At 47.9% G+C, this 14,332-nt stretch overlaps 1 protein-coding gene across 1 annotated transcript in view; it reads left to right on the top strand.

The window, feature by feature from the left end:
- GLI3 (GLI family zinc finger 3) overlaps nucleotides 1-14,332 on the top strand; it is a 247,667-nt gene that overhangs the window by 178,941 nt on the left and 54,394 nt on the right. The window contains exons 6-7 of the mRNA XM_003762657.2: nucleotides 96-245; nucleotides 5,552-5,753. Of these exons, the coding sequence (XP_003762705.2) occupies nucleotides 96-245; nucleotides 5,552-5,753 (352 nt within the window). The remainder of the gene's footprint in view (nucleotides 1-95; nucleotides 246-5,551; nucleotides 5,754-14,332) is intronic.

A 14,332-nucleotide genomic window follows, 5' to 3' on the forward strand; every position in this document is an offset into this window, starting at 1 on the left:
GAGATTGTTGATGTGGTCTAATAGGATGGTCTTGAGATGGATGATTTTCTTGACTCTTGATGAATAATCACACACAATATCTTGCTCTCTTCCAGCCCCACATGCGGGTGTCAGCCCCGCCGAGTATTATCACCATCAGATGGCCCTGTTGGCGGGCCAGCGCAGTCCGTACGCAGACATCATTCCTTCTGCAGCAGCTACCGGAGCTGGGGCCATTCACATGGAGTACCTTCATGCCATGGATAGTAAGTCCAATGGTTTGGGGGAGGGATGGGGCCAGGGCTTATTCATGCGACAGAAGAGATGCCATTTTCATTGCACATATTTATGTTTATGTTTTCCGTTTGAACTTTCCCTCCTGGAAATCTCTACATTGTCATTGTTGCCTCTGTGCTTTACCATAAAAGCTAGCAGGTACATGAAGACTCAAAGAAAAGTCTGGTTGAGTCATCTGAAGTTTATTTTTAATGCTAATCCCTTGGTCTAAGGGAGAAAGTACCTAAAATGATGAGTCAGACCATGGATACCTGCCAAAGTGCTGGAATTGGAAGAGAAGAGGATCCACCGGCTCCTCCTAATTCCTGCATTTCACTGAGCATCTCTGAATGCTGAGCAGCTACGCTGAGCAATGGAGTTGTTATGGCCTTGTGTGCAAGGGGACCATCAGTAGTCAGCCACAGCCTGAATCAAGAGAAAAGTTGTTGACCAAAAAGTGACCAGGAGAGTAGCCGTGTCCCCTTAATGGTCAAAGAAGAAAGGATGGTGTGATCCATTGGCTGCTCCATGTCTTTTCAGACATGCTTAATTCTCAACCACCATGATTCAGTGCAATACATTAAAAAGTCATTGAGTATTTTGAATGGATGAACAATTTTATAAAATAATTATTCTAGTTCCTGCTTCTTATGTATATTCTGTTGTCAATAAAGCCTTTTAGTTGGTCCTTTAGATACTAAGATGAAAGAACAATGATGTCTGCCCTGTAGGAGTTAACAGTTCATCAGGAGAGAGATGAGATAGACCGTAGTCAAGGCAAAGGAGATATCAGGGCGTTGGGCTCCAGGAACATGAGAGAAGAGAAAAATCCTTTCCAGGCAGTGGGGGAAGGAGGTCATGGAGCATTTCATAGAGAACGTGACTCTGGGGTGAAGTTTTTAAGGAAAGGGACTTCAGAAGGGATCAGAAAGGTGATTCAGGGGGAGAGTCTACATGAACGTAGAGGCAAGAACCAGGACAAAAGAGAGGAGCGGTGGTTAGTTCAGCTTGGCTAAAACATAACCTATTTTATAGGAGTTGGGGCTAGAAATAGGGAACTAGGTCATCCCTCTTGCAGATTGTGGAAAGCCTGAAGTACCCAGCCAAGGAGTTGGAAGGGGAAGCCACTGAAAGGCGTGAGCAAGAGGGTCAAGAGCATTTGTCCACGTGCATCACAGAGACAAGCCGGTAGACTTACGTCATCCGGGAGAGAGATGAATTAGAGGCCTGGGCATGGGAGTTGAGAGTCATGGGCAGGTGTAGCCGAGGGAGAGGTTGGTGAGAAATGGGTGAGATCTGGCCATGGGGAGGGTGGAAGCAGCATCAGCAAGAATAGGGAAGTTGAGAAAAGCCTTAAAAGCCAAACCATTCCATTACTGTTGAAACTTGTAGGAAGCATAAAAGAAGCCCTTCAAAAGGGAGACAGTCAAATGAAATGAACATTAAAATGGGATTTGAACAAAAGGACATTGACTTAATATTGACCTTCCTGAAAATGGACAAAAAACTGTCAGTCCACAGAGAAGCACCTACTGTGCGCCCTGCTCTGCGCGGGGCATTAGGAATAAAAAGACTCAAAGCAAAACAACCCCTTGTCCCAAGGAGTTCACAGTTCAATGAGGGAAGGGAGAACAAGCATTGATTAAGCACCTACTATGTGCCTGTAAGCCTTTCACAAATCTCTCATTTGCTCCTCACTACATCTTGGGGCAGTAGGTGCTACTATAGTAACACCTGCATAATCCAGTTGAGAGAAGCAGGCAGATTGAGGGAAAGTGTCTTGCCCCTGGTCACCCAGCTAGTGTCTCCTCCCATCTTCCTACCTCAGCCCCAGCTCTCCATCCAAGGGGCAGAGGTAGATATAAACCGCATAAAGAAAAGGGAGTTCAGGCTGCTTTTGCCCCCACCAGCATTAGTATGATAATGTAGAATATTAGCTTCCCTTTTCACAGTGAAGATGAATAAAGCTCTTTGCAAGGGTTACTTCTCTCAGACCTCACAGCAGTTCTGGGCAATCGTCCTGATTGTTATCAGGAGAGAGATGAGTAGCCCATCCTCAGTGCAAAACCTAGTGACTTGTCCAAGGCCGCACAACTAGCACATCTCAAAATCAGGATCTGAACTCAGCTTTCCCTTTATTTGTGGACTCTGCTCCCGAGGCCACAAGGGACTTTTCGGATCTCCCAGTTGGATCAGGCTTTGAGCTTTTGCCTTAAGTTCATGGAGGATTCATCGGCTTGCCGACCTGGCAGGACATGAAGCTTCCAGGGCCAGACTTTCTTCTTCTGTGCCCTTAAGCATTTGTCCCTCCCTACACATGCTTTTGTGGGCCATCCTCTTGTTTTCCCCCAATCTGATTTGTCATCATTACCTGCTGTTGGGAGGGATGGGAGAGGGTGAATGTGCTCTGTGTGTGTGTGTGTGTGTGTGTGTGTGTGTGTCTTATATTTCAGATTCATCATAAACACATTTCAATTAGACATTGTTCCAGCTTTGAAGCCAAAAAAACCCAGTGCAGCGTTATTATGCAAATTAGTTATTTTAAAACAGTAAATAGAGAATTAAAATAAGAATGGGTGCTGGGAGGTCAGTCCGCATTACCTTCTGCATTTGATGAGAATGTGTTCAGTCAGACTAAGGCCCCTTTGATGTAAATAAAGGCTGAAGTCACCCTTTTACTTTGTAAAAATTAATTAAAACTCTCCTAACTTCCTGGAGTCCTCGGGAAAATTGATTGTCATTAAGTAGGAATCTCAATGTCCTATCATTCATCACAGAGAAATAAGCCCTTCTATTCTTTGTCAGAATTTTAGATTACACCAGAGAAACAAAACAATTAACGTGAAGCCAAAATGAAGATGTCTCTTTGGAACAATAATGGTGCCCCCATGCTCATTTCAGAGAGTCTGATGGCTGCCAAGCGAGGCTGTTGGGTATAGCTGTCACGCCATATAAATGGGAGAGCCAGTTCTAATTCTGCAGTGGCTTTTAAGCAAGGATCTCAAAGCACCCACTCCCATACCTTCTGCCATTTCCATAGGGAGTGGGCACTACGTGAAAAGGACTCGAAGGGAAGTCTCTCTCTACCATCTTTAAAACCATCAATACTGAGTTTTGAGTTGGGTAAAACAGGACCATTTGTATCCCATTTTCTAGTTCAGAGGAAAAGCAATCTTTAAAAAATGGGTTATTTCTCTAACTTGGGAAAACCACAGAATTTCAAGGGGGGGGTCACCAATCATCAGTTCTCAGGCATTTTTAATTCAGTTGCTTTTTCCTGTGAGGCATAGTGATTTAAACAGTGGTAAAAAACAGAATCCCTCTGACCCAGAAAACATTGTGCTCCTTCCCATGGCTTAGAGCTTTTGGTGTTTTGGGTCTTCCTGATAACCAGGGGGATGATGCTGGCAGCAGGTCAGAATGGTTGTGGGACCATTTAGTTTCTGGGACCCCAAAGGATCTCAGAATCAGATATATCTAATGAGAACCATGTAGAGAGGAGAGGGGTTGCTCTGTCTGACTTGAGCAAACCACACTTTGGATTTACCTTATACAGCCCCCCATTTTTCAGTTGTAATTTAATGTCAGTAAATGTCTTCAGAGCGAAAGGTTGTGATAGAAAAATCATAGGAGGGTAAGCGACAACCGGAGGGTGCAGTTTGGGGGCAGGTAGGGCCACCAGCCCCAGCCCCTTGGGTTCCTTTCCTTAATATACTAGGGTACTGGTGATTGCCATTCACAGTGGAACGAATGAAAGGACTGGCGCGCAGATCTCTAAAATATAAGAAAGCAAAGATTGGAATAAGTTGCAAAGATTTAGAAAAATTGACAAAATTAACTTTGATTTTCCACATTGGAAGCGGCAAACCCATTCAACTGTGAGATTATCATTATTTTGTTCCATGTGTGGCTGTGCGTTTTAAAACAATTTTTAAGAGATGCAGTTTCTCATCTGGAGATTCTCTCTGAGAAATGAGCCCCTCGGAGCTTCCGGAGGTGACCCAGTGTCGAGGAGCAGCGGTCCTGCTAATAAAGAGCTGTGGGTCCCAGTGGCTCAGCCTTCTATCCCCTTGATTTGATCACTGAAGGATAACTCGGGGGCTTACATTAAGACCAGATTTCCACAAATTCAGGGCTACGTACACACACTGTCAGCTGATAAATCACCATGCTGGGAAAGAAAAGTCTTCCATTTCCACTTAAGACCAGTCATGTTTGCTTTGCCTCTTACAGGGTGAAATGGTCATCGGGCATTTTCATTAAGTTTCCCTTCCATGGTTGAGTAATAAAAATGTTCCATCGGAAATGACACTGTTAAGTCAGCAGGCATGTCTGCCAATTCAAAGCAGATTTAAAACGGAGAAGCCCAGGAGCTGGTGTTTTTAAAACTAGGGCTGAAGGGTGGGCTAGGATGAGGTGGGGGAAAGGCAACATGGTGGCTTTTAATTCATTAACCTCCATTAAAAAGGGCTTGATTCTGGCCACCTCGTGCCCCCTTGAACCCCCAGGCTCTCAGGGTAACTGCTGGAGTGTCTGATGACCATTATTAGCATGGCAGGTTCTGAGTGCCTTCTTTTTCCACTGGTCTGAAGGGCCGAGCCAGGGCTCAGTTAGGAAGGTAAATGGGCCCCCCCTGTCCATTCTCCTCCCTTTTCATCCACCTGCTCTGGAGTTCTCTGGGTAAAAATGAAAGTCAAATTTTCCAATGCATCTTGTGCCTCCTGCAGTCATGGGAAGCTACTTTTCCTTTTGGAAAAACAAATGTCTCATCGAGAGCTTTCTTCTCCCTTCAGGTATCACCTGGATCAGGTAAGATCAATGGGGAACTCGGGCAGACGCGGCTCATTGATGGAAATCTCATGTTTTCTTTCAGTTTCTCTCCTGGAGATGGGGGGGCTTAAGTCTGTTGGGACTCTCTTCTGAGCCTCCGTCTTGTTGCTCAGGCGAATTAATGATGTGAATGTCTAAGGAGCCGTCAGATCCATAAATCACCAGCAATGGGCGGGATAACACATAAAAGTCTTTCCCTTTTGTTTAGCAATTCATCACTTTGTTTGCACATTAATAAACAGCGCTCCCCTGAGGTAAGCTAGTGCAAGATAAATATTTCTCCCTAATTTCCTCAATTGTAGCCAGTAGATCACAGATCCGGAGAGTGGAGGTTGTCAAGGCCTGTTGTTGCCGTGTGTGTGTGTGTGTGTGTTTCTTTTATTTTCCCAGCAGGCCCAGGGGTAATGGATAAGCAGGGGCTTGGTACAATCGGAGGTAACCGGGCCTGGTTCTGTTTATGTAACAGGTACCAGATTCCCCAGCCCCAGACTGTCCACGAGACCGAGCCGGAAACGGACGCTGTCCATCTCCCCGCTGTCCGACCATAGCTTTGACCTTCAGACCATGATAAGGACGTCACCCAACTCCCTGGTCACCATCCTCAACAATTCCCGCAGCAGTTCCTCGGCCAGCGGCTCCTACGGCCACTTGTCTGCCAGCGCGATAAGGTACGTGGGCTTCTCCCCGCAGCCAGACGGAGGCGGGGGCCGAACCCGAGGGAGGACCCTCTGTGGCCCCGGAGCCAAATCCGGCCAAAGCCCCTTCTCGGGGGTCCTCCAGCAGCAGTGAAAGCCGGCCCTCGGTGCGGACCAAGAGGAGCTGGGTTCTCTCCCCACCACAATTCTGGATGGGGGGATGAAGGGCCCCCTTTTTCCTTGTTCTCTAAATAATGGCTGTCCACGATAATGACAAGTGGCCAGTGGCATCCAAGAGCGGGATCTTGGGAAAGCTACGGCGTCATTGCGTGCCATTGTTCTCCTCCTGAAGAGAGATGGCAGTTAAAGAAAGGGGGGAATTGGGGCATTTTCATTAGGAGAAAGCATGAGAGCCGCCAGTGCAGCTTCTCCCAATATTGGGGAACTGGAGCTGTGACAATCAATTAATCATCACGTAACCTATGAGGGGCCGTCGGCAGAACGATTTCTAGGGGATCCGAAGAAAACTCTTTTGGGAGCGGGAAGGAGGGGGCTTGCGTGGAACGGAGACTCAGGAAATGGGGTCCTTAACTGGGAAGCTCCTCAAGGTCTAGGCTCTTCTATTTTTTTCCACATAAAATGGGCTTAGTTATGTCGGTGGTGGGTGAGGGTTGGATGAGATCATTCATCTGAGAACACTTTGTTACAGCAAAGGACCACGGGGAAGATGTGTTCCCTTATCTTGCCTCTTCTTATCCAGATGGGCCCTCTTTCCACTGGGGCACGTTGCCACCTACCCATGTCTTCCGGGCCCAGGTGATTGTTGGCTTTCCTGCCCTCTTGCTTTTAAAGAAATAAAACCCCTCTTTTCTGTCTGAAAAAGAATGAAAATATTGTTCCTCCACTTGAAATTTCATAAATGAGAAGAAATCCCTGGTGTCGAAACTCCCTTCACCGAAACAGACAGGAAGGTGTTCTGGAATCTGGGGTGTAGACGCTCATGGAGGGTCACATCGTCTAAGGGGTCAGCAAAACGAGATCAACCAAGCATCGGTCCTCTGCCCCCCCCCCCCCGTCCTTGTCTCAGTAACTTCTGTCTGTGCATCCTGAGGACCCGGCCCAGGGGTTGGCAGCCAGTGGGCATGTAAATCGGTAGGGACCCAATGACCCTCCCCTCTCTGTTTCTGACTGACCTTACTCTGCTGGGATGATCGATAACCCAAGGCAGACTCGGAAGTGTTTTACATTTAAAAATACATAAAATGAGTATGGGGAGGAGAAAGAGGAAGAGGTAGAGGAGGAGGAAGAGGAAGAAGAAAAAAAAAAAGAAGAGGAAGGGATGGAAGAGGGAGAGGAACAGAAGGAGGGGAGAGGGGAAGGGAAATGGGAGAGATTGAGAGAGGGAGGGAGGGAGGGAGAGAGAAAGAGAGAGACAGAGACAGAGACAGAGACACAGATACAGAGACACAGAGGAGAGACAGAGAGAGGAGAAACAGAAAGAGAGAGACAGAGAGACACACAGAGAGAGACAGAGACAGAGAGACAGAGAGAGAGGGAGAGAGAAAAAGGAAAGAGAGGGGGGAGGAGAGAGGGAGAGAGAGGGAGGGAGGGAAGGAAGAGAGAAGGGGGGAAGGAAGGAGGAAGAGGAGGAGAGGAAGGGAGACAGAGACCCAGAGACACAGGGAGAGAGAAACAGAGAGAAGGTCCCTGATCCTAAAGGAGAGGCTGTGCTGAGGAATTCGAGTCAGGGTGCCAGCGGTGGCAAGAGGCCAGGGCCACCTTGATTCCATAATCCAGCTGGGCCTCCAGAAAAGGGCTCCCCGAGGCGCTGACATCTTGGATGGGCTCAGATTGTTGTCTCGATCTTCAGGGAGCCGGGCCAGTTCCTGAGGCCTCGTGATTAGGTGCCATGACACCTCAGATGTTCCCCACTTGGCCCCGGGAACCCCGGGCAGCTGCACCGTCTCCTGCCCCAGCTTGAGAGCAAGTAACCACAGGGGAATGTCTGGCTTGGGCAGGTGATAGATTGTCCCGTCTGCACAATGGGGAGTTCTTCCTTTTTAAGAGAGTGAACCTTCCTTTCAAGAAGAGACCCCGGGGTCACGGGCTCGGGCCCTCAGTTTACAGCTGGAGAGAGTTTTCCAAGCTTGGGGTGAGCTGGATTTCAACCAGAGTCACCCCTGGCTCCGAGGTCTCCCCGAATTCAATCAAGGGCAGTTCACTGACCGTGTAATGCCGCCCGGAGCCCCTGCAGAGCCCCTTTGGGCTCTCTCTGTTTCTCCCTTTGTGCCTCTGCCTTCCTTTTCCACCTGGAGATTTCATTCTGGCCCCGGAGCCTTTGGGGAGTTGAGGATTGTCTAAGGGGCCCCATGATGTTGGCACTGAGCAAGACTTTAGTTCATATTAGGAAGCCGGGGCCCCTCAGCCTCCCCTTCTCCCCCAGGGGGCACAGTCAGTGTCCGGGGAAAGGGCTGGGGCCCAGCTGATACCTGCCCCATGACCCTGAAGAGGCTTTATCAGAGTCATCAGAGGGGACCCAGAGTCAGAGGGGACACAGAGTCAGAGGGAAGTGGGCGTCCCAGGGAGGAGAACCTGATGACCCTCCCCTCTCTCTATCTCTGGGGCAGGATCGAGGCAATCCTAAAATGGAGTCCCCAGGGGAGAGGGCGTCCTGGTGAGGGGGTCTCTGGGGGAACAGAGGCCATCCCCAAACTAGAACCTGGAGAGGAAGGAAGCGCGGGCTTGACCGGGGCACTTCGCTTCTAATGGAGGCTCTGGGAGGACACAGCCAGCAATTGACATTCATTCTGGAACCGGGCAGATGTTGACAGAGGAAAGCCACTGTCACCAGTTCTTCCCTGGCCTCTGCACTCTGCTGTGCCAGATGATATCCTAATATCGCTAATGCAATAATAATGCAGTCATTATGGCTGTCTTCCAAAGGCAGAGGCAGGGATCGGAATGGAGGGGGAGGAGGAGGAGGAGGAGGGGGAGGGAGGAAGAAAAAGAGAAGGAGGAGGGGAGAGAAAGAGGTGTGTGTGTGTGTGTGTGTGTGTGTGTGTGTGTGTGTGTGTAACTTTATAGAGAGTTCTCTGAAAGAACTAGGTATTTATCAAGCTAGTCTGTATTCTTTAGAGCTGTATCTAGATAGAGAGCACCTAGATTATGAAGACCCTGAGTTTGAATCCAACTTTAGGCAGACCCTGTACTAGACACTTAGCCTCCATTTGCTCATCCATAAAACGAGCATAATAATAGCCTCCGTCTGGGCTTTGGGTGGAGACTGGAAGTCCCCCTTGTCCACGAGAAGAGTTCCCTTTGAGCCCGAACGGGCTGTGCCGACGCCGGGCCATCTGTTGTGCTGCCTGTAGCCCACTGGCCTGGTTCTCGGCCCCTCCGGGCCTCCTCGGCTTGGCCCGGCCCATCCAGCCCGAGTGGAACAAGTCAGAGCAAGCTCTGCCCGGGAGCCCGCGCCAACAAGCTCGGCCGGTGACTGGGGCTCGGGCTTGGTTTGGCTGCTCCGGGGATCGCCTCATCCCCTCCCTGGCAGTGCCAGTGCTGGCATCCGGCCACAGCTGGTGCCTGGCGGGATGGCGCCTGGGCCAGGAGGAAGGCCAGCCGCTCCTCCAGCTGCGCTGGCTCTCAGGTGGTGACAGGAGGGGAAGCGGGCTCTGGGGCAGAAAAGCCAAAGCAAACAGCGATGGGGAGAGAGGCTGCCGGGCCAGGCTTCCCAGGGTCCTAAGAGGGCTCTGAATCCTCATCCTGGGGGCAGTGCCTCGGATTCTTGGGTCCGGCTCCCTCAGTGGGATATCTGATGCCGGCAGAAGGTTTCTCATGGCTTGTTTTGGAAGGATGCTCACGTCCATCACAGGCGCCCCTGGCGTGGCAGACAGAAGGGGCTTCAGGTTCAAATCCTGCCTTGGACGCACACAGATGCAAAACTCAAACCAAATCCAAGTCACCGGAGATCACAGGGGTAGGGCAGGGAGGGGTAGGGCAGGGAGAGCTAGAGGTCACATAACTTCAGCCAAGAGCAAGAGCAAGGATAATCAATGCTTACCACAAGCCATCTCCCAACAAGCCAGTGAGGTACAAAGTGTCCTCCCTCATCTCCTCTGTAGAGACAGGGAAGCTCAGTCTGAAAGAAAAGATTAATAGACTTTTTCAGGATCATGCTTCCCGAAGGTATGCAAGGCTGGACTCAAATCCAGGGCTTTCTCTTTTCAAACCCACGCTCTGTCCAACAAATCAGTCAGCTGCCTCCCAGAGTCCAAGCTGTGATTTTATAGAAGACAGAAGGAGCTCAGGGAGGATTAACAACAACAACAATATGAATAATCAGATTAGTAATAATAATAATAAATAATAGTATTAAGTAATAATAGTAGTAGTAATAGTAGTAGTAACAGTAGTAGTAATAGTAGTAGTAGTAGTAGTAGTAGTAGTAGTAGTAGTAGTAGTAGCAATAGCAGTAGTAACCCAGTACTTTAAGGTTGACAGAGCAATCTTTAAGATTTCACAGTTGGTCTTCCCAACAACCTGGTCCAGTTGGAACTATTATTATTCCCTTCTTACATATCAGGAAGCTGAGGCAGAAAGAAGTTAAAGACCCACCCATTCTCATGTGGCCAGTGTGTGTCTGACGGCAGATTTGACCTCATGTCTGTTCTCTGTGCCATCCAGCTGCCAACGTAAAGCACGTTGCCCAAGTTCATCCAGGTAGTGAGAGGTGAAGATACCGTGTCATGGCAGCTTCCCTGGCTCCACACTCAGTGATCTCTCCACAGTTCTAAACTCTACCTGTATTTTCGTGTCATTAACCTCTAGAGACAGGTTGTGATTCCTTCCTGTGTTTCACTAACAAATTTCCCTTAGAGATTTCTGGGTTCATGTTGGACCTTATAAATACATGCAAGAATCATAGAATTCCAAAGGCCTCAGAAGCCCCCCATTCTAAACTTCATCTGAAAAGCTATTTACAACAGATTCCCAAAAAGGGGATCATTCTATTCCTGCTGGAAGCCCCCCAAGGAAGGGGAACCCATTCCCTCCCATCTCACCCATTGCTCCGTGGGACAAGCTCTCACACTAGCCAAGGCCAGCCCCTCTTTACCGCCCTTCTCCACTGCTCCTGATCCAACAGGGGCCAAACAGAATCCGACTGATCTTTCTTCTTCTCCACCCTGTCCTTGGAGACAAAAATGGAGCCCTCATGTTTCCCCGGATCTTCTCATTGCAGAAGAAACTTCCCTGTTGGTCAGATGCATAAACTTGGGACTCCATCGGATTAACAATTACTCTGGCATCCAGAGCTAGAGCAAAAGTAAATTACCAGCAACTGGGTGACCTTGAGCAAGTAATAGCCATTGGGATCTCAGTTTCCTCATCTGTCCCTTTGAGGTCTCTTTGAGCTTAACATCTACGATCCCATGAGCCTTCCCCCTCTCGGCATCTTTTCAGTTTCCAACCAACCAATGCCCTTCCCAAGCCCTGGTGCCAAGAGCCGAGGCTAGCCCAGATGTGCTCTGACCAGGGCGGTGGACCGACCGTGACTTCATTTCCTCTGCTCTTCAGCGCAGTCTGAGAACCCCTTGGCCATTTGCCCATCCCATCATGCTGTCTGTTGATTCGCTCACAAAAGCCCCAGTTCTTTTTCAGACAAAATGCCATCTTATCAGTAAGGAAAACCAAAGAGATGGAGGTCTTCCTCTGAAAGGATGCAAAGCTGGGGGATACCCGGCATTGTTACTTGAGTTAGGCAGTTCCAGCCTGTTTAGTTTATTTATTAATTCAATAGTTTTCTAACTTTCAAATTTACTAATCTCCCCTTTTATTTTCAGAATTTCAAATTTGGTATAAAATTGAGGGTTATGCCTATGAAAAAACCCAACAAAATAGATAAAGCTTTTAGTAAAAGGCAAGAAGAAAATCAAATTGTTGGTCTCAAAAATGAAAAGGGAGAACTTTCCACCAAATGAAGAGGAAATTAGAGCAATAATTAGGAGTTACTTTGTCCAACTATATGATAACAAATTTGATAATCTCAATGAAATGGAGGAATATCTACAAAAGCAGAGATGGCCCAGGTTAACAAAAGAGCAAATACATTATTTAAATAGTCAAATTTTAGAAAAAGAAATAGAACAAAATTGAACCTGTTAAGAGTCGATATTATATCTATCCCTGTACTCTCTAATCATGGCTTAATGTCATTTTGTTTAAAAAGAATTATAAATCTATAAAAAAATAATCTATAGGGAGTTGACTTTTTGTTCTCCTTTTGTCACTGGAATACCCAGTTCCATTTAAAAGACTTCACCACGTCAGCCATTATACTGAATGTTAGGAGTAGAAAAACCAAAGAACACAGCTCAGCTCCTCCCTCCCAGAGCTTCCAACAGACTTCCAGGGACGCATGGACTTTCCCCAATGGAAGAGAGAGTTGGGACTGGTCCTTTGCACCCCTGTGGCTGGGCTGCTTGGCCCATATCAGGCGCTGAGCCGATTTCTGCTGATTGATTGATGTTTATTCCTGGAAGTTAATACCAAGTAAAGCTCTGGGACTCGGGCTTTGCTCCTCTTGCATTTGGCCAAGCTTGGAGAGCAAAGCTGGCGACTCTTCTGCGTGGGCAAGGCCGTGATGGCAAGTCCCATTTTGGGTCCTCACCTCCTTGGGGGGACATGTTGACCTTAACCAGGACTTGGTCTTCCCTAATCGTTACACTTTCCCATGGCCTCCAACCAGTAACGCAGTCCCGTTGGGACCAGGCTTCTGCGGCAGCCAGATACCCACAGGACACCAGCTTGAGACACATGGAGTGAGAGAGAAGACCCTCTCTAGAGCAACTGCTAATCACTTAAAGAACCTCAAGACTTTAGGCACATCATTTCCTCCCTTTATCCTTCCTTGCATTCAGCCTGTAAGCTATTATTTGTCATTTGTGCTGATCTTGATGGACATTTGCTTAGTATCTGTTCTCAGGCCTGGGTCCTTTTCTCCTTGGTTCTGACTTGATGTGAACTGGTTAGAAGTGTTTGTAAACTAAGAGTAAATAGATCCTGAGTGAATCCCTAAGGATTTTTCTCAGAATTCAAGCATCACAGTTTTTATTTGTTTGTTTGTTTTGCTCCAGATGTTCATACTCCTCCTGCTGCTACTTAAAGGGATAATGAGCAAATTGAAATTCAAATAATTTTCTTCTGACTTCATAACTATCTACTTAAATATCGTTCTGATTTGTTTTCCCTTTGGGAACATAGCCTTCTGCCTGATCTTAATGGCTTAATAGACCTACAATTACATAGTTTATGACAATAAACATATGGGATTTAAAAAAAAATTCTATACTTTTTTTCTATAGATATTTGCAGGAAAAGAAGTGAAAACTTCACAATTCATGTTTGGCTACATCTCGTTAAAGAGCCCATTTGTTGAATTGTTTTCAATAAAAATGGCAGGAAAGGAGGTAGTTAGCAAGCCTGGGACTGAGTGGCAGTTACCCTATTTGAGGGATGGGAGGGATCTGAGGAGTCCTGGAGGTATGACCATTATGAGTTAGGAAATGATGATCAAGGGGAGCCTGCAAGCCTCCCAGCCTGTCAGTGACAAAAGCCGGTGATCATAGTGGGGGCCATTGAAATGACAGGACACCATAGAAACTTGCTTTTTGGGGGGTGTGATTGTCCCCAGAGGTCAGATCTTTCAACAGATGGGCACAAGCAATGCAGGCGCTCCTTAGCATTTGCTTTGATCAACACTGGCTTGAGTGTTCCTCAGTTCTCCCATTTCCCCCTGTCCTCGAGCCAGGAAGTGGGTCCAATTTTGCCGGGCCCAAGTAATTTTTGGGTCAAAGGCAAGAGTTGTTCATGGCACCTGTGGGAGGGAGTGTTAGTGTGGTGGAGTCAAATGAAGGTTCTTTTTGCAGAACAATCAGGAGACAAGGAGGGGATGAAACAATTCCAACGAATGTTTATTGGCTTTGACTGGGGAAACGATGTGGGAAGAGAAAGCAATGTGGCCGAAATTGCAAGTGGGGGAGTTGGAATTGGAAATGGCCATGGAATGGGGATGGGTTGTGTGATGGGGGTTGGCATGTGGGCGGGTTGTGTGGGGGAGATGGTGAGAGATTGGAGCACGGGATTAAAGGATTTCTGGGTGGTCGCTTCGGAAGGAGTGGACTTTGATGGAATTGGGGAAAAGAAGGTTTTCTGGCTGGGCGTTCGGGATTGAATGGGAAGGGAGGGGGAGGGGTGGGAGAGGCAGCGGTCTGGAAGGCGAATCAGCTGATGGCGTGGAGGTAATTCGGAAGGGAGGTTAGGGGGGATGGGCCATGGAAGCAGGGGATAATATGGGCGTGATGGGGGGTGATGGGAGGGCTAGGGTTTGGAGCAAGAGAGGGATTTCGAATCAGGTTAGGAGGAAAAGATAATGTCAGGGCTCAGATTTCAGGGGTCATTGTGAGGAGGGGACTTTCGAGATGGGCGGGAGAGGAGGAGTTGGGGGTAATAGTAGGGAGGAGATTTGAATCAGCTGTTTTGCTGAGGCTAGGATGGCATTTCTGGACTTTAGCAAGGGAGAGTTCTTTAATGTGATGTTCTTACTTTAGAACTAC

This window comes from Sarcophilus harrisii, chromosome 1 (assembly GCF_902635505.1).
Source record: "Sarcophilus harrisii chromosome 1, mSarHar1.11, whole genome shotgun sequence".
In the NCBI taxonomy this organism is placed as follows: Eukaryota; Metazoa; Chordata; class Mammalia; order Dasyuromorphia; family Dasyuridae; genus Sarcophilus; species Sarcophilus harrisii.